The sequence below is a fragment of the Diaphorina citri genome, unplaced genomic scaffold (assembly GCF_000475195.1).
Source record: "Diaphorina citri unplaced genomic scaffold, Diaci psyllid genome assembly version 1.1 scaffold339, whole genome shotgun sequence".
Classification (NCBI taxonomy): domain Eukaryota; kingdom Metazoa; phylum Arthropoda; class Insecta; order Hemiptera; family Psyllidae; genus Diaphorina; species Diaphorina citri.
Window position 1 is genome coordinate 102246 of NW_007377774.1, and position 21210 is coordinate 123455.

Here is a 21210-nt window from a genome sequence, read left to right on the forward strand (position 1 = left end):
AAGAAGAAGAAGAAGAAGAAGAAGAAGAAGAAGAAGAAGAAAAAGAAGACCAAGTAGGTAGGTACTTACTTGTGGCGGAATTTTCCAGAAAGAATTTAAATAAAATTTTGGGCATCTGTAACTCGGGAATATCCCCAACTTGTAAGACTTATCGATATACAGAGCTGATAAGAAGAACAATGGATAAATAATACTTACATAGGTACCTACTCCTTAAAGGTACTTGTACCTGTTTATACTACAAAATAGAGTCTCAAAACTCTCAAATCTGGAAATCTATTTAAACACTGTATATCCACTACCCACTATACTTATTAGATACGGAGTCTTCCATAGATCAACTGATAAAATCCTCTAAACTGGAAGACTGGAACACAAAAGGCAATTTCCCCCGTTTGACTTTGTACGAGGGAACTTCAGATATCAACTGCCCTAATCTTAATGACCTATGAGATAGTCGGAATAATGGAGGTTCTCTCATTTGCATAACGGTTTGGTTGGTTCCCATTTGAACATTTTTAACCCATCAGTTAGACATGTTTTTGGGGGCATTGTAAGGATTTAGTCCAGTTTCAACCCTTGATTGGTCAGATTTTGATTTGTTCCCAGACATTTTAAAACATTGGTATTGGTAGGTACTTGGTACCTCTTGGTGCTAAAATTTTCATCTGGGTAGGTAGGTATAACAAAAAATCTCTACCGCACCTAATAACAAAATTAGAAGCGGAATCTTGACATCTCCACTAATTTTTATTTTCTTACACATTGCATATTCAACTAAGTTCTAGGCGTTCTACCGCACCTAATAACAAAATTAGAAGCAGTAACTTGACATCTCCACTAATTTTTATTTTCTTACACATTGCATATTCAACAAAGTTCTAGGCGTTCTACCGCACCTAATAACAAAATGGGGCTCAACCAAATGACAATTTTTTTCGAGGTAGAGTCCTATTCCGATGTAAAAGTACCCAAAAAGTGCATTGGCGCACTCAAAAACATCCAAAACGGTCCCTAAATCCCCTAAAATGTCGCTCAAAGGTCGCAAAAAAATAACGTTGAAGCAGCCATGGTTTACGACCTCGCATGAACTGACGTCATCACGAAAAAATGGCTGCCCGCGAAAAATAGGTTGACGAAAAACAAAGGAAAATCAAGTTTCCTTTCTTCTCGGTTCTTTACCTCTTTGTGAAGGAAATTTCTCAAGGAATATTTTACTTGTTATTCAAATTTCGCTCCAAGAAATGTTACAATCAACTGAAGAATTTTCTAGTTTACATAATTTTAGAACTTCTAGGATAAGTGCCAGCCCAGTTAGCTTGTACGGTAGCGCGCCTGTTTTGTAAGCGGTTGGTCGCGAGTTCGATTCCCACCCGGGGCGAACTTTATCTTTAACAGATAGCTAACATTCGTATTTTTGTACTCGGAACAACGGAACGGCTGGCTTTTTCCTATCTTGTCCTCATCCTCCTAGGTACTCTTTTCAATCTCGGGACGATAAAACCTTTGTCGTTATACCTACAGTTAACTCTATCAATCTTCTTAAAAAGTTAAATTTCGTTGGCCTACGGCCTACACCTTCAAGCAGTCTAGGACACGTTTCGTTCTTGTTAGAATTAGCCAGGTCAGTTGGTCAATAGAATGAGAGCACTAATACGTCTAACAGTCCCCTGGGGAGGGGGACGAAAGACAATTTCATTGTTTTGGTATTCATTATAGATGATAAAAGGCCTTTGAAAGGTAAACTCAACACCCCTTACTATTGTCTTCAGCATTATTTGCTTCTCATTCTCACCCAAAGACTCAACAACTTCCCATAATAACGTTAATACACCAGCCTTTAACATCTAATGAAAGGTAAGTTTCCTTTTTATCCCACGCCTGCGCTTCGGGCGGGAATAATTGTATAAACGTCAGAAATATTTTTTCCGAACGTTTTTCAGTTCGTCTGCTTTCTAGATTTTCCGAAATCAATGTTTCAAAGCGAATTTCAGTCTTTGACTTGTCGGCAACAGGAACGGTCGTGCTGTTGCTTATCCTAACGAAATCCGTTGCGATTTATTTTCGTTTTCGTCACGATTTTTTTCACCGCAAATTTCGGGAGGTGATTTCCCGGTTTCACTCCTTTTCCCTTTGGTAAAGATCTTCATTTCCCAATTCCCCTGATTTTTGTCTTCCTCAATAACGTGCTTGGAAGTTAAGTTACCTCACGGATGCTCTTGGAATATAATTTTTAGGTAGAAGTTAAGTAATCTTATATTATAAGAACGAGATCCATTCACTCATTCACATTTCACAGTTCACACACTGATCGCTCTATCTCTAGAACCACAACACCGAACAAAAGTTTGCACCTTACGAAATTTTGAAGTTGCTTTTGCAAAATTTAAAATTCTTCTAATATTTTATTATTTAAAATATCAAACTTTTTTGTTTTATTTTATTATTATTTATTAATATAAAAAAAGGAACCAACTTACGAAATCTTTAGTTAGGAGCATACCTATGTATTTATGATACATTTCGAGAAAAAATAATGTAAAATTAACATCCTCATTTCTATTTACTTCTGTTTGTGTGAGTAGTCTGTTTACTAATCTATTGATTCATCTGTAACAAATTGATCAATAGTTTTGTGTATTTTTAAGGTACTCCTCTGATTATAGCTTTCAACACTGGTATAATCGTAATAACACTATTCTAAATCATACAAACTAACTATTGAATATACCTAAATCTAAATATAATCTGACAATTTTCAATTCTGTCAGATTCTCAAATGAAAAAATCCAAATTCTATGAAGTAGCAATAAATTCATCGCATACTAATGCAACACGTCTGCAAGGGTTACAAATAAAAACACGTTATTGCAACAAACCCATTGAGGATAATAGGAAATTTGCACTCACACTAAAAATTCATTAGCATAAACACGGATTAAAATTTTCACAAAACTTTTCATTCCAATTCAGTGGATTATTTAAAATAATAACATTGAAAAAATTATAATATTCAATGATTAAATAAAGCCGCTCTAACCTCTCTCAAATGAAATAATTAACAGAGTAACAGGAAATTGAATTACTAATTTGAAACTGCTGCCACTGAATAACCTGTTGATGAAATTGTTACTAGGTACCTATGTTACTATTCCATTAACAAAACAATAACATATTCCATTCTTTATTTCATTCGTTCTAGGCTTTCTGAAACGAATCTGAAATTTATCTAGGTACAAATATATTTTTATTTCATTTATTAAAAGTTAAAATTAAAACAGGTGATACTATTTGATAATGCTGTCAAAAGATGTGGGATCTAAACGTGGTTGACTCAAAAACGATCAGAGTGCAACTATTTTATACACAAAAGTAAACCAAATATTTACCTAGTGATAGTGCTGATTCAATTCCTGTCACAATATCCCAGTCAGCATGATCCACAGTAAGAAGTTTGCATTTTCTGTGATCAGCATTGAGATGGTGTTCATCCTGATCTATTCTATCATCATAGTCAAAGGTAAGTGAAGAATTGAATTTTGCTGAATTAAATTTGAATTCAGAAACTATCTTTGAAAAAAAATCAATTGGTCTATAAAAAATTAAAGAAAATCAAGAACCCAGATGTTCACCTATTTTTGGAGACTCATTTTGATCATTGACTAGGGTTGCCAGATCATTTTCAGCCCAAAACGGGACAAGCGACCTAAACCGTAAAAAAAAAAACGGGATATTGGATGAAAATACGGGACAAGCAGCTTTTTTAACCCCCCCTAGCCCTCACCCTGCAAAATAGTGTGGGTATATTTATAAGTTTATAACTCTGTGGTGGAATGGTTGGTTAAGGTAAGGCATTGGACTTCGAATCAGGAGACCGGGGTTCGAATCCGGCGTGCTACAGAAAATTTTAATTTGTTACATTGGTAAAGATGCTTTCCCGAAATTATCAGTGACGTATAGTGAGTGTAATATTTGCTACTTACTTTGTATATTATAAACATCACAGGGAGAATTTGATGTAGTGTCGTATAGTAAGTGTAATGTGGGTTATTTCGTACTACAGATATCACATGGGCGGGTCATAAGTGTAATACCAGTTATTTCGTACTACAGATATCACAGGAAGAATATTAGTGAGAAACTTGGTAACTTGGTAAAAACTTGGTAACTTCTCAAAAATGTTCTCTATTCGCGGTCCAAGAATTTTTGAGCAAGTAAAATCAAGATCAATAATTCAATCGAAACTTTAGAAAAAACTACTTTTTTTCTTTCCTCTTTTTAGTTGAGGAAGAGGAAAGTAGGGTGGGTGGTCCAAAGAGCCGACCCTGGTTGGGTCCTATTTGATTTAATATTTCATGCTCGTTCAAGGTAGTAAATAGGGGAGGTGCCATAATTATGGGACACCGTCACGCAATACTCACTCGAACTTCTCTCTCACTTCTTTGACTCACATATTTTACTTCCAGATTTATTCCAGAACCCTTTATTTGAACAACTTTAGTTTCTTCTTCATCAATTTGCTGCCACCTGTATGATTCCAGAAGTTTTCAATTTTTGAAGAAATCCCAAGGGTTTTATAATAGCGTTTGGTCTCTGACGGTCACTCCTAAATCCGTCCGGAGAATCTAAATGGGATCAATCCGGTTATTCGGCTAAAATTTCAATTCATAGACTTTAGAAGAAATTTGGCCATCCGGCCTTCACAACTGGCCTTATTTTAAAGTAGGTAATTTGAAACGAATTCAAGCTGAATGAATAAAATATTAATAATAAATACTTTATTCATAATTCTCCTAGAGGGGACTTTTCTGAATTTCCATAAAAATTGAGTAACTGGGGACAGGAAAAAGATTGAAATTAGAACCTCCTGCTCGATTTCCAACAGGGACATAATAAATTTTAGATATTCACACTTCCCTTGGGATCAAAGATTAATCCAAGGCTTTAAGAAGGGTGAAAATTAGGCGAGAAATGGAGACAATTTTCATCCTTGTTAAACTTGATTAATTCGGACGATTTTGTCATTTGACTCGAATAGTTTGAGTATACATATTTTTAAAACGAGTATCAGTGATCTTCAACATGAAAAGTTAAAATTCTTCAAAAACCGCTTAAATGATTAAATCACAAAAACCAATAGACAATTTAAAATATTTCGAACACTTCCCATGGTTAATGCTGAACCGAACAAATACAAAACGCAAGCAATAAAATATGCAATAAAAGTATTCTCATTATTCATATTTAAAGATAACAGAACTGCATTATTCACACAAAGAAATTGCATTTACATTTTTTTTTACAATAGTTTATTCATCAAACCACCAATATTTTTTGTAGTTTCATCCACACAGGAGCAGGGCTAGTAACAAAACGTAAGCAGGCGTTCTCTATTTTTAGTCCGTCCTTCCTTTATTATTACTAATAATAAAAGGTATAGGGGACGGACTATTGTATTCGCTTCGGTGTCGTCTGTCATCAAGAACCCAGATGTTCACTTATTTTTGGAGACTTATTTTGTTCATTGACTACATATTTTGCTTCCAGATTTATTCCAGAACCCTTTATTTTTTATTTGAACAACTTTAATTTCTTCTTCATCAATTTGCTGCCACCTATATGATTCCAGAAGTTTTCAATTTTTGAAGGAATCCCAAGGGTTTTATAATAGCGTTTGGTCTTTGACGGTCACTCCTAAATCCGTCCGGAGAATCTAAATGGTATCAATCCGGTTATTCGGCTAAAATTTCCATTCATAGACTTTAGAAGAAATTTGGCCGTCCGGCCTTCACAACTGGCCTTATTTCAAAGTAGGTAATTTGAAACGAATTCAAGCTGAATGAATAAAATATGAATAATAAATACTTAATTCATAATTCTCCTAGAGGGGACTTTTCTGAATTTCAATAAAAATTGAGTAACTGGGGACAGGAAAAAGATTATTAGAACCTCCTGCTTGATTTCCAACAGAGACATAATAAATTTTAGATATTCACACTTCCCTTGGGATCAAAGATTAATCCAAGGTTTTAAGAAGGGTGAAAATTAGGCGAGAAATGGAGACAATTTTCATCCTTGTTAAACTTGATTAATTCGGACGATTTTGTCATTTGACTCGAATAGTTTGAGTATACATATTTCTAAAACGAGTATCAGTGATCTTCAACATGAAAAGTTAAAATTCTTCAAAAACCGCTTAAATGATTAAATCACAAAAACTAATAGACAATTTAAAATATTTCGAACACTTCCCATGGTTAATGCTCAACCGAACAAATACAAAACGCAAGCAATAAAATATGCAATAAAAGTATTCTCATTATTCATATTTAAAGATAACAGAACTGCATTATTAATACGAACCATTCGTAGCTTTTTACATGAACACAAGAACTTTCATATCTCTGAGTACAAAAGAGCATGAAAATGCCTCCGATCATCTACATAAAACATAAACACAAGCCTGTAAAGGTAAAGAGAGTGTAGAAGTCATATATCTTAAACATAACTAGGTCTGTAGGTACAAACAACACCGGAAACAACACACGATACAAAACGTAACTTATAACTGTTCTTACAATACAACATACAACGCTAAGCTTTTTTCTTCGCGAGGCTGTGAAAGGTGTCTCGACATAAATCTGGCATTTGATGGCATAGGAAGGACGCAAGGAGAAGGAGCGTTCCCCCGTACGTGTTTACACAGCATATTAGCACTATCACTTGAACGTATATGAGACCTTGTGAGGAGCTTGGAAGGAGAATGTGTGTTGTGTGAGCATGTTGGAAGAAGCGTGAGAGAGGACCTTGAGGAGGCGAAGACAACTCTTAGGAGAAGAAGTGGTTCAGAATAATAAGATGGGGAGCAGGAACAGACTGGTGGGGTTTTCTATGGCAATCACATCCATGTTTAAATATTGTTTATTTTCACAATTTTGTATTCTAGTTCTATGTAAACATTGAGCTTATTTGTATTATCTCCTTTATCTATACGTTGTATTTTAGGTAGTGTACATTGTATTTTAGGTAGCGTTATCCATTGTATTTGCATTCACCTCACCTCTTTTTAAGTGTTCACTGTTAAAAGCCTTTTCACCAATCTCCAAGTATTGTTTAAACTTTTAGCTTTTGATTGAATTATGTGTTGCCCCTTTTCAAGATCGCAACCCTTGACAGTTTCCGAAACACTCTTGAGAGTTTCCGAGATAGCTTTTATTATCCAAAGTGGAAACAACATGGACCTCTCGAATGTAATGCTATTTTAGAGGAAAACATTGCTCAAAGTCTAATGAAATGCAAAAGGTCGTTTTGGGAACGATAATAATAAACCGATAACCGATTAGATGGTACTAAAATCAGTAACCTCCGTGTCCGAGTGGGTATCATACTTGGCTTGCACGCAGGAGGCCCGGGTTTGATTCCCGGCGGGGCCGAGGTTTTTTTCGGCTCTGTGCTTGGAGTTCGGGGTGCACTCAGCCTCGCGAGGATAGATTGTTTGAATTGGTTACATGTGTTATTTTTCCCCAGGCAAGGATACATTTGAAAGATAGTTATATTACCTACGTACTAATCTCCCCCCCCCCAATTGAAGAAGTTTGATAGAGGGAACTGTAACAAAAAAGGTCTTATTGTCCCGAAATCGAAGGGAGAAGGATGACAGGATGGGAGAAAACCAGCCGTTCTGAGAACGAACCTCATCTTCTGTTTATAGGATAAAGTTTGAGCATGAATCGAACCCCTGAGCTACCCCTTACTAAGCACTAAGCTACCATAAGTTGGATGAAATAAATATAGGTACCTAGCTAAATTATGACCTAACCTACTTCTTTCTACCACGGTATCTATTATACCTAGAAGCATATTGACACCCTCACAAAAATGTGGGAAAGCGGAAACGTTATTCACATAGCATAGGTAGGAATCTACTAATGAAAAGCAGGAAATAAAAATATAAAATTTTCCTGTGAAAAAAGAGAGCTTTTGTCGTCAAAATCTGGCGACCCAACACCCTAGGCGTGATAAAAGGGTCACCTGCTTTAACACTCTGGCTTCTACACCCAGCGAGGACAATTACAATTGAGTAGCTACTTTGATCGAATAGCGACCAGTGGCGACATTACCAGTGCAAAAAGATTATTGAAATGTGGAAATTGATTGCAAAGGAGGCACTTAGTAATACTGTGATATCCACAAAAGTTGTGAAAAAGCCCTGCTTTACCACAAAGAATTTGAGATTTGATTTTTGATTGATTTGGTATTAAAATCAACTGCTGATGTTTTTGTGGTCAAATCATCAAAGAATGTTGAGGATATAAAATTGCTTATATCGCCTGGAATTGAACCCTTCTGATCACTAGGCGAGCTTCTTGACCACATCGATTTAGGTCTGCAGAAGTAACAGCAACTGGAGTAGATATGTTCAAGTCCATTATTATTATGACAACTAAAGAGCTAATAAAAGTACAGAATAATGGAAGACGAGCGATTCCAGACGTGTCTATAAAAGTATAAATAAGCAATAAATGCAATTCGAGTAAAAGTGAAAGTCATGTCCAATTATTCTTCGATCAGATTTCCTACATGTAAGTGGAAGCCCATCAGGAAAAGGCAATAAGCTCAGACAGTTTCACAATAAAATCATGATGGAAAAATAATACTTGATAGAAAAAATACATAATAGAAAAGATACATGATAGAATACCTATATGGAGAATATGATATCAAATTCATGTTTAGGATGGGAAGGCGATAGATATGAATATGAGAAATTATTACAGTAACCTGTAACTTGGATAAAGATCTGTAACTTTTTCACAACCTTGCCTTATTGCTGGACAATCTGGACATTGACAATTTTATTAATAGGTAGGTTATGACCACTTCATCTTCATCTAATCTAATTTTCATATTGTATTGTTTGTATTTTTGGTTTCACTTAAAATCTCGTCCATTTTAATATACCTACTAATTATTTTAATCAACAAAATTCTGGATTCTAATGCTCTTTGAGAAAACGACACTACCTATAGCTAGATGATTGCTACAGTCTACATAACTCATTCCACTTTGAATAAATACTTCAAACGACAAAAACAACAACAAATCCAAGAAAACTAAATGACAAATACACCAAAAGTATTCCATCGCCGGAAGACAGCAACCAAAAATTTACCCCGACTATAAAACGTCGGTAACAGATACTCCTTTGCTGAATCCTGTAAAGTGAACATTTATGGCAAGAGCGTTCGTAAACATGACACAGATTTGAAAGAACAAAAACGGAGTGCTACATGAACCCGAATTTAAAACGTCGGTAACAGATACTCACTCCTTCGCTGAATCCTGTAAAGTGAACATTTATGGCAAGAGCGTTCGTAAACATGACACAGATTTGAAAGAACAAAAACGGAGTGCTACATGAAAGTAAATTGACAAAGAAAAATGAAGAGTAAATCAGAGTGCTTGGAGGTGGAAGATTTAGAGGGAATAAAGGGGGAGACTAGGGAGAAAGATAGAGGAAGAAGAGAGGCAACATAGGGGGAAGAAATAGGGGAATAGGGGGAAGAAATATGGCTGGAAGCGTGACATGAGATAAGCGAAACCTAACAAGACATGAAGTTGAGTGAAGAACAGGGGGAAGAAATAGGGGAATAGGGGGAAGAAATATGGCTGGAAGCGTGACATGAGATAAGCGAAACCTAACAAGACATGAAGTTGAGTGAAGAACAACTGAACAACACAAAGACGAAAATCTCGACAAATTAGAAGCGATGTGAAAAGAAGAAAGAAGAAGAATGAAGGTGTGCAGGAATTTTTCCCCGTGCGTGTGGATTTTCCTGCATTGATACTCGTATTTCGTATGTATCTCCAATAATGTGTACATTCTAGGAAGTGAGCAGAACAATTTAGACAGACAAATTCCAAAATGATGTACTCACCTCTCACACTAATGTAGGTACATACCTACTAGTAGAACTAAGAAAAAGGGCCCCCAAATCCGATCGTAAATCGTACCCAATATATTTCAGGAGAATTTTTCCTTATTTGCCACACCACAATTGAACAAACCGTTCGAGGTAACCCTATGGTGAACCAATCAGACAGGCTAAAGCTGCTAGTAAAGGAAAAACCATCGACCTAATAGAACTAGAAAGTCGTTCGTTCAACTTCATAGGTAGGTATTGGCTAGTTATATCATAGGTAGGTATTGGCTAGTTATATCATAGGTAGGTATTGGCTAGTTATATCATAGGTAGGTATTGGCTAGTTATATCATAGGTAGGTATTGGCTAGTTATATCATAGGTAGGTATTGGCTAGTTATATCATAGGTAGGTATTGGCTAGTTATATCATAGGTAGGTATTGGCTAGTTATATCATAGGTAGGTATTGGCTAGTTATATCATAGGTAGGTATTGGCTAGTTATATCATAGGTAGGTATTGGCTAGTTATATCATAGGTAGGTATTGGCTAGTTATATCATAGGTAGGTATTGGCTAGTTATATCATAGGTAGGTATTGGCTAGTTATATCATAGGTAGGTATTGGCTAGTTATATCATAGGTAGGTATTGGCTAGTTATATCATAGGTAGGTATTGGCTAGTTATATCATAGGTAGGTATTGGCTAGTTATATCATAGGTAGGTATTGGCTAGTTATATCATAGGTAGGTATTGGCTAGTTATATCATAGGTAGGTATTGGCTAGTTATATCATAGGTAGGTATTGGCTAGTTATATCATAGGTAGGTATTGGCTAGTTATATCATAGGTAGGTATTGGCTAGTTATATCATAGGTAGGTATTGGCTAGTTATATCATAGGTAGGTATTGGCTAGTTATATCATAGGTAGGTATTGGCTAGTTATATCATAGGTAGGTATTGGCTAGTTATATCATAGGTAGGTATTGGCTAGTTATATCATAGGTAGGTATTGGCTAGTTATATCATAGGTAGGTATTGGCTAGTTATATCATAGGTAGGTGGAGCTTCTACGATAAGTCCTTCCTTGGCTTATCGCGTATATTATCTGATAGATTACTTGGTTCTAAAAGGAAACCTGGCTCTATCTTTGATGAGACTTCTGTGACGTCACGTCATTATAACTGCTAAGTTTTTTAGTGACTGTGCACGAAGAGAGGATAAAACTCATGAGTTTTATCCTCTCTTCGGCGACAAGCTACTCACTCTTCTCCTCACATTAACCACGAGCACCCAACCTGAGTGGGATCGCTAAAAGTCAGAAACGCGCGATTGCCCAGATAAAGGGTCAAGTCACCCATTCGGATACCTACCAACCACACCACACCACACTACACCACACCACACCACACCACACCAAACCACACCACACAGCAAGTCACCCATTCAGATACCTATCAACCACACCACACTACACCACACCACACCACACCAAACCACACCACACAGCCATACACATTGGGAACTGGTGATACAGTAGTAGAACATTCAAGGTGCTATCTCCGCTGATGTCTCTATGTCGATAGCCTATATAATTCAAGCCCCAAAACAATATTTACCATTGAATTTCATCGAAATAAATAAAGGCAATGTTCATATTGGTCAACAATAAGAGTGCAGTGAACGTAAAATAAATGGAATCCCAATATATCTACCTGTTTCATCTGTGGATATACCTAGATCTATCCATTTTCTCCTTTCATCTACCGACCGACCAGGGCCATATTACGGGGAGGGGCTTCGTTTTTTCTCTATTACTATAGGCCAGACTCCGAAAATTTGGAGTATCCAGCCCCATTGCCAACCCCCCCCCCTCGACAAAATACTGGATTCCTGGATACAGCCCTGGTACTGACATAAATATATCTACTTTTTTTACCTACAGATACTTTTTTACCTACAGATATACCTACCCATTTTTTTTTTTCATCTGCCGACAGATCTATCCCATTTTTCTCTCACCTGCCGACTCCCGACGAGTCGAAATCATCAACTTCCTTTCAATGGCATCACCTCCATTTCTCATTGGGAAATGATAAATGGTCATCGGGACAAATAACGGGAACGAAGATAAACAACGTAGTGAAATCGACAGGAAACCGGGACGCAAAATAAACGTAAATTTTCGAACGGGGAGAAAACGGAGGATGGGAGAAACATTCAGCGGGAAATTATGAGAGAAAGGGAGATATTCAGGGGGAAATGGAGCAGTTGCATTTGGGTAAAATTTATTAATAAATGGTCGATTCCTACGTAGTGAAAAATCCAAATCTGAGGTCAAAACTCCGAAAAAATACCTGTTAAAGGTCGAAAATTCAATTTTCATTTTCCGTTCTAATGAAAGAGTTCAAAGATGTGTGACGTCAGACTTCAGGCAGTTGTCTTTTGTCCTCTTCCTCTTCATCATCCTGACTAGGGCAAATTCCTTGACGTCTTCTCGGAAGTGGTCTGTGGTTGTCATTTCAAATCTCATGTTCTCAAGGTTCTCTAGCAAATGATTTTATTCTTCTTCCAATTTTTCTTGTGATTGCGTATAATACCTATTTCCCTCGAGGATGAATTTTAAGAAACAATAGAGGAAATATGATGTTGGAGTCAGGACCAACATCACGAGGGAAGACTCTGGGAAGGAAGGAAAGAGAGAAGGAAGGAGAGGAAGCCTTTTCGATTTTACTCACGGTAATGGAAGATTTCAGTGCTCACGGTTCCGATTTCGATTCTACTCACGGTAATGGAAGATTTCAGGAGTCCAATTATTATTCTCCATAGTCTGAGAAGTCTCAAATTTGAAATCCTGCACCTCAATTATTCAAGTTCACCGTGATGCACCACCACCTACAGGAAACATAATAATATGATGTATTATTCATTGAAAGTAGATAGCATATTATCTACTCGTACTTGCATGGGTACTCGGAAACCTTTCTAATAAATTACCCTTTTCCATTAGATATTTACGTGCATGTGACATGGATTGTTGTAACCACAAGTTCGTTCATTGTCCTCCGTTTATTCTAAACGAAACTATTGAACCGTTCAATCCACACAACCACATTGGAACAATCACTAATGCCATAAATACACGCCAAGCCAGCAACCCACAACCACTTTTGAACAATCAATAATGCTCCAAGTACTCTCTCAAAGCCCAAAGAAAGCTTTCTATTGACTCCAATCATCAGGTTGTTTTTGTACTGTGAGTGCGAGTGCGAGCATCACATAAATCCTGGATAAGGCCCTGCTTTTTGGGTCAACAAAAAATCAAGTAGGTATATCTTATGTAAGATAACAGGTAAGTAGGTTGCTACTTTCTTAATAGGTGAAGTACCTATAAAACTAAAAATAGAAACCTATTGTGTTCTAAGATACATAAAAGTAGGTACCTATAAAACCTATTACCTACCTATTGTTTCTTCATAAATTCCAAGTACAGGTAAAACTGTCAGCTATAGTAAATAGGTACAGGTACCTTTGTACATCTATAAATTGGCGATACCTATTTAAAGAAAACTGTGTAAATCCCTTATAAATTGCCAGTCGTTTATAAAAAAAATAGCAAAACCTTTCTAATATTCCAATCTGTGTTTTTACAGTTGAACCTGGATTTTTGAGATCTTGACAGATAAACTGTATTTTCTCAATTATAGATAAAGTTTTTTTTTTTTTTTCTTTTTGCCGATTTGAGAGGCTTTGTTTTGAGATTTCTCGTTTACAGGGGTATGGGGTACAGAAAAGAGTTATTCGGGTCCCATAATTATGTCCTAGAAATTTCTCAATTATAGAGATATTAGAGCTACAAGAACTCTATAAACTTCCCAACTACAGAGTACAGAGCATTCAAGATTTCTCTCACAATTACAGAGGTACCTAAATTATTCTCAATTGAAAAGGCTTTTGGACAAAAATTTTCTCAAAATTACCAGTTTCCTCAATTTCCCGGTTCTCAATAATCCAATTTCGCCTGTAACAATATCCAGCGAAGGTTTCTTCCGATTACAGGATTTTTCATGACGGGGAGAGTATTATAACTATTATAACATAGCTCTTTATAACTTATAACACATAGCAGGAGTGCTCTTATAACGTAAAACTTTTGGACAAAAATTTTCTCAAAATTACCAGTTTCCTCAATTTCCCGGTTCCCAACAATCCAATTTCGCCTGTAACAATATCCAGCGAAGGTTTCTTCCGATTACAGCGTTTTTCATGACGGGGAGAGTATTATAACTATTATAACATAGCTCTTTATAACTTATAACACATAGCAGAGCAGTGCTCTTATAACGTAAAATGACTTATGACAAAATTACGTTGTTTAAAAAAAAAAAAAGTACGGGGAAAAAATTCAAACATTTTTATACTGGTGAAGAGGAAAATAAAACTCGATTTATGGTCAAGGGGAGAAAAAATGAGATTTTTTTTTTTATTTTTATTTTATTTTATTTTTGCAAAATACGTTCAGAGATCACGATAGTAAAATTGCTCTGGGAGGGGAGGGGGATAAGAGGAGAAGAGGTGGATAAAATAGAGGTCAGAACTGATTTATATTCATTGTCCAAACAGCCGGGGAAATAGGGCCGAAATGAGCCACTTTTGACTGTATCGGGCCGAAATGAGCCACTTTTGACTGTATCGGGCTGAAATGAGCCACTTTTGACTGTGCTATGAGTGGAGGGGGATCTGAAGGGATACAGGGGATTGGGGCTAGAATGGACCACTTTTGACTGTTCTATTAACTCTAATAGAATTGAAAGATTTGCCAGGAGTAGGGTTGCCAACCGTACGTTATTTCCCGAAACAATCCGTATTTTTGTCAAAAATCAAATGTTCCGCCGGAACACACCAAATCTATGGAAAATACGGGAACTGACTAATAAACAGAAAAAATTACAAAAAAAAAAAAGTTTAAAAAGACAGGTAGGTACGTACGTACGAAAAACACAAAAACCCGCGAGTCAAGTAGGTAGTGTAGTGTAGGTAGTAACGTACTAGTACGAATGTATAACGTATCCCCCCAAAACCAGTTTTTTTGGTTTTTTGGCTTTATGGTTTTCTGGACAAAATTGGCACCACCATTTTCGTGTTCCTGGTAAAAAGACCTTTAATTTGATATATAGGTCGACTAGGTTTGGATAAGTCCTTCTATGGGGAGCCTTTGTTCCGGGTAAAAATCGGGAAATCCGTATATTTTCACCATTTTGCTAGTTTGTACCGTATATACCGAAAAAAAAAAGTTGGCAATCCTAGCCAGGAGGTTGGCCAATAGAGAGAAACTGTATACCTACCTACTGTGATTGGATCATGGTCTGAACAAATAGTGGGAGTGGAAATCCGGAGGTTTCTGGAGTGTTATGTCACCTGTTGTCTTTGGAACTATATCTCCTGAATCTTCTGAGTTTCCTCTAAACACGACAGAGAATGAGTTAAAAAGAAGACGAGAATCCATCGAGCCAATCTAGGTAGGTACAACCTAACAAACGCAATCCAAAGACAAACGCACCAACACCTCTAATTCGAATATTGCTGGAATGCTGGATACCTATTAAGTGATTTTCATTCTGTCCCCTAATGTTGTAAAAAAAAAAAAAAAAAAAAAAAAAATCGGGGAAGTGGAAAAAAAAAGCGTTTTTTTCTTCCCCTGTCCACACACCCAAAAAAAAAAATCTGGGAAGTGTAAATAAAAGCGTCTTTTGCTTTCCCTGTCCATACTCCCATGGTATATTTGGATGGAGATAAATAGCTTTTAAGCAACGCTTTACTTGTAGTCGTTTAAACGTAAAGTGTAGAGCCGTAGCGCAATATGGCTCTTTTAGTGGAATCCATTTTGCATTTCCTTTTGAAAAAATATCCCTAAAGTCGTTCTGGATGTCCCAATTTGACCGGTTAGGCTGATTGAAAACTGACAATACCTACTAAGGTGGTGATGGTGAGCCAAGCTGTCTCAATACATATCTCAATTTACTGAGGCTGGGGTCTACAATTTCACAGTTGTCAACCCCTGAGAATGCTTGTAATATTGTTCGGACGTAGCCTCCTAACAATAGGTACTCGAGATGCTTATCCGAGTATCCGCATTCCCGATCTACCACTTCGGGTTTTGTCACCTTTTCGGATTTTGTCGATCTACCTACAATGAAAGCAACAGAAGTTCTTTGATAAACTTGTTGTAACAGAAGTAATCTCCATTTAATGGAGATTTCTTTTGAACTTCTGGAAGTTTTCACGAGTGAAAAGATACCATCGACACTCCCACGGAGCACGGACTTGAACAATTTCACCCCACTCCAAGACCGCCACTGAAAATAAAACACTTAAAACTGAAAATTTACTGAGAGTACATGGCAATTTCCAATCCCCCCACACATGCCCCATCTTCAAACTCCTGATGGAAACTTAACCTTTCTTACATTATGCCAAGGCTTTTTAAGACGAACGAAAAAAAAAAAAAAAAAAAAATAAATAAAAATAAAACAAAATAAACCTCTTTTCTACGCAAATTTTGTAGTCCTTTGCACAGAGCTGTTGTTGGAGGGCATGTTTGGATTTTGAAAAAGTATATGACATTCTAACATGCCACCTTGATAAGAGGAAACATGGAACCCCATCAGGTGAGGTAGGTAACGGTAAGTAACTAAGTATGTTTGTTATTAGACTAATGTGTTACTGCAGACCTTTTAGCCCACCAGTAGGTAAGAATGTACTTTAGAAAATTACTTCATGAAGGTAGGTGCTTAGGTCCGCACAAAGCGATTAAGTTTTTCGAACATTACGCTGGACGTTTAAGTACGTATACTTTTAATAACAGGGTTCTTACTTGAGTACTTACCACGATAATGTTTGTTCTAGTTCTACTGTTAACAACTAGGCATGTGTAGGAGTAAGCACCTACGTAGGAGTTAGGTACTTAGATACTTATACTCGTATGTGAAAGAAAATAATGTTCACACTTCATGTTATGTAGGTATAAATCATGGCACAACTCTAGTGGATATCACAATATTACCAGCAATTAACTTTATGTTAAGGTAGGGACACACAAACAACACCGATCCGTGTGTAGGACGTGCTATGGCGAGAAGGAAAATCAAGGCATTTGAACACACATCACCACAGCCGTGTCCACGCCGAGATCGCACTACCACACCGTCACAGACTTTTTGACGGTGACGGTGCGGGCTCTTGAAACTTGGAGAGCGAAACACTTGTTGTAGAAGTGCGGAAATTCCCTGTACTGCACGGCCGTCGCTGGGTGCGGTGTCTGGCAAGTCAAGTGTGATCTCCTACCACCGAGAAGGAAAATCAAGGCATTTGAACACACATCACCACAGCCGTGTCCACGCCGAGATCGCAGATCGCACTACCACACCGTCACAGACTTTTTGACGGTGACGGTGCGGGCTCTTGAAACTTGGAGAGCGAAACACCTTGTTGTAGAAGTGCGGAAATTCCCTGTTCTGCACGGCCGTCGCTGGGTGCGGTGTCTGGCAAGTCAAGTGTGATCTCCTACCACCGTCACCGACAGTCATCCGTATCGCGGACTCTGCTTGGGGAGGACGCGGTGAGAGCTCGGTGCGTTTATGTGTGTCCCGACTCCCGACCTTTATGTAAGGCTTACGCTACGTACGTCCTGAATAGGCCAAGAATAGAATGGACTAAGAATGGAATGGAATGTGCCTTCATAAGGAGAAGTAATTTGTACCTGCGATTTCCTTCTGTCATCTTTTTGCCAACGACGCGCGACAGATCTTAGGTACCTATATATCTATTATTTTCTCCTCTTCCTCCTCCTCCTCCTCCCTCTTCTTCTTCTCCTCCTTACTGTTCGTCTTCGTGATATATTTTTTGCCGTCTTCTTCTTGTTCATCTGCGCCATCTTCTTCAACTTCTTCTTCTACTTTTTCTTCCTTATTAGAGGACGCGGTGAGAGCTCCGTGCGTTTATGTGTGTCCCGACTCCCAACCTTTATGTAAGGCTTACGTTACGTACGTCCTGAATAGGCCAAGAATAGAATGGACTAAGACTTGGGGAGAACGCGGTGAGAGCTCGGTGCGTTTATGTGTGTCCCGACTCCCAACCTTTATGTAAGGCTTACGTTACGTACGTCCTGAATAGGCCAAGAATAGAATGGACTAAGAATGGAATGGAATGTGCCTTCATAAGGAGAAGTAATTTGTACCTGCGAACAATAAGGGTAACCCCTACCCTACCACCATCATAGCAACAACAGGCTATTAAAATCTGACTGACCCTAGTGTTGTGAACCTGAAGCTTGAAAGTTATGTGACGTATTAAAATTTGGCAACTCAAGTCATGAAAAACATGTGTTAAAGTGATTAGCAAAGAAATTGCTCATTGATTCATTACTTTCTTGCTCGCTAAGGCCTAGGATTTAAGAAAACGGATAAAGCACTACCTAGGTACTTACTTTCAGTACTCACTCGTATTCTTAGGAGGGTTTTTTCTCTCTAACATTTTCTTTTTTATCTTTCCTTTCTGTTTTATTTTCAGTCCAGCCAAGATAAATCATAACTCAAATAAATCAACAGGTTTTTAACAAAAGCAAGCTGAGATTCTTGGTGGCATGGTGGCAACCGAGATTTGACAGCAGCAATTTTATTGGAAATGCTGCCCATATGGGTTACCCAATGTTGCTCAAATAGAAAGATTTCTGCTGATCTGCTGAATCGTAAAACAGTTGTGGGTAGCACTCGTATTTTGAGCGTTTCTTGTACCAACTCTCTCCAGTCACCGAAGTGAGCAAATAGATTCGTTAGAGAACTAGAGATACATTTTTACTTTCCTTATCCTATAGGAAGGAAAGTAATGTAATCGGGTCAAATTTTCGATGGTCAGTTTTTAGTGCCAAAACACGTTTTGAGGTCCCTAGAGCCTAAATCCAAAGTTTCAGCCATTGGTCCGTGTCTGTCTGTAAACAAAATATCTCGAGAACAATAAGAGCTAGAGACTTGAAATTTGGCTGTCAAATGTGACAAGGATGCAACACGAAATTTTGTGTGTCTGTCTGTCTGTAAACAAAATATCTCGAGAACGGTAAGAGCTAGAGACTTGAAATTTGGTATGTAGATGTCAAATGTACCATCATAGCAACAACAGGCTATTAAAATCTGACTGACCCTAGTGTTGTGAACCTGAAGCTTGAAAGTTATGTGACGTAATATTAAAATTTGGCAACTCAAGTCATGAAAAACATGTGTTGAAGTGATTAGCAAAGAAATTGTTCATTGATTCATTACTTTCTTGCTCGCTAAGGACTAGGATTTAAGAAAACGGATAAAGCACTACCTACTTACTTTCAGTACTTACTCGTATTCTTATGAGGGTTTTTTCTCTCTAACATTTTCTTTTTTATCTTTCCTTTCTGTTTTATTTTCAGTCCAGCCAAGATAAACCATAACTCAAATAAATCAACAGGTTTTTAAGAAAAGCAAGCTGAGAGTCTTGGTGGCATGGTGGCAACCGAGATTTGACAGCAGCAATTGGAAATGATGCCCTTATGGGTTACCCAATGTTGCTCAAATAGAAAGATTTCTGCTCATCTGCTGAATCGTAAAACAGTTGTGGGTAGCACTCGTATTTTGAGCGTTTCTTGTACCAACTCTCTCCAGTCACCGAATTGAGCAAATAGATTCGGTAGAGAACTAGAGATAGATACATTTTTCGAATTACTAGTATGAACGAAAGGTGTTCCAAACAGAGTTTTTAAACTCAGCAGGGATCTATTAGGAAATAAATATGTTCGGTAGAGAACTAGAGATACATTTTTCGAATTACTAGTATGAACGAAAGGTGTTCCAAACAGAGTTTTTAAACTCAGCAGGGATCTATTAGGAAATAAATATCTTATTTCATATATTATAAGCTTTATATTTCTCACGGGACTTTCTCACTGCCTTCTGCCTTGGATTTGAAATATTTTCTCGGAGAAAACTTTCTTTTTCTGCCTTTGTTTTTTCTTTCTATTTTTGTTCTTCGGTTTCTTCTCCAGATTGTTTTTGAGAAAGTTAGATTAGGTGCTCTGGAGATAGTTGAGCAGGTTGCTGAGAGGAAGGGAGAGTTTGGAATTCCACATACCCTATCTCTATCGTTTGATGCCTCTCCATTCCTGCTGAGGGGCACGTAGGCGAATTCCACTTTGCGAATGGTTTCGTTAAATTTTGTTGAACTTTGTCTGGTCTTTATTTCTCTTCTTCCTTTTTCGCTTCCCTGACTAGTTCTCAGACCGTGGTGCCTTTCGCTCTTTTGTGCTCCATTTTTGAAAGCCTAATACAAAACGTAACTTATAACTGCTCTTACAATACAACATACAACGCTAAGCTTTTTTCTTCGCGAGGCTGTGAAAGGTGTCTCGACATAAATCTGGCATTTGATGGCATAGGAAGGACGCAAGGAGAAGGAGCGTTCCCCCGTACGTGTTTACACAGCATATTAGCACTATCACTTGAACGTACATATATGAGACCTTGTGAAACGCTTGGAAGGAGAATGTGTGAGCATGTTGGAAGAAGCGTGAGAGAGGACCTTGAGGAGGCGAAGACAACTCAAAGGTGGATTTCCACCAACGCGACCTCTGTCGTGCGACAAAATCGCGCGACAATGTCGCGCGACGTCACCTGTTTTCACTTGCAAGAAGAGGAGCTCAGGAAGGTATGTCTTCCTGGGAAGATCTGTCCTTGGATTTGACTGCCATAGAAAGAATGTTGAATTTTGAATTCTAAATTGTAAGGAAAACGGGTAATGCTTCACTTTTGTTAGGTTTTTCATATACGATCAAATACTCGTAGCTAGGATGGACCTTCATGACCTTCATAATGTTACAAAGTCTTTATTGCCTTTGATGAAGCTAAGAGTGAAAACTGGCCTAACAACCTAAACTGGCATATTCCTTTACACTTTCAAAGCAATTAATAAGTTCCAAGCTTTCAACTTTCAAAGCAATTAAGAGTTAAAAGGGTGACTTGATGAGTCTTTGATGAAGCTAAGAGTGAAAACTGATCTACATAACAACCTGAACTGTCATATTCCTTTACACTTTCAAAGCAATTAATAAGTTCCAAGCTTTCAACTTTCAAAGCAATTAAGAGTTAAAAGGGTGACTTGATGAGTTTCTTTCTATGTCGATCTCTGAAAGGAGCAAAAAAAGCTACGTTTCAACTTCTACTGATCTCTGAAAGAAAGACACAAAAATGTGTCTCCCCCCATTTGTTAC

At 37.5% G+C, this 21210-nt stretch overlaps 1 protein-coding gene across 1 annotated transcript in view; it reads left to right on the forward strand.

Moving 5' to 3' along the window:
• Nucleotides 1-20124, forward strand: part of LOC103507746 — a 31049-nt gene extending 10925 nt beyond the window's left edge. The window contains exons 5-6 of the mRNA XM_008472247.3: nt 17195-17467; nt 19990-20124. Of these exons, the coding sequence (XP_008470469.1) occupies nt 17195-17467; nt 19990-20124 (408 nt within the window). The remainder of the gene's footprint in view (nt 1-17194; nt 17468-19989) is intronic.
• The last annotated feature ends 1086 nt before the right edge of the window (nt 20125-21210 follow it).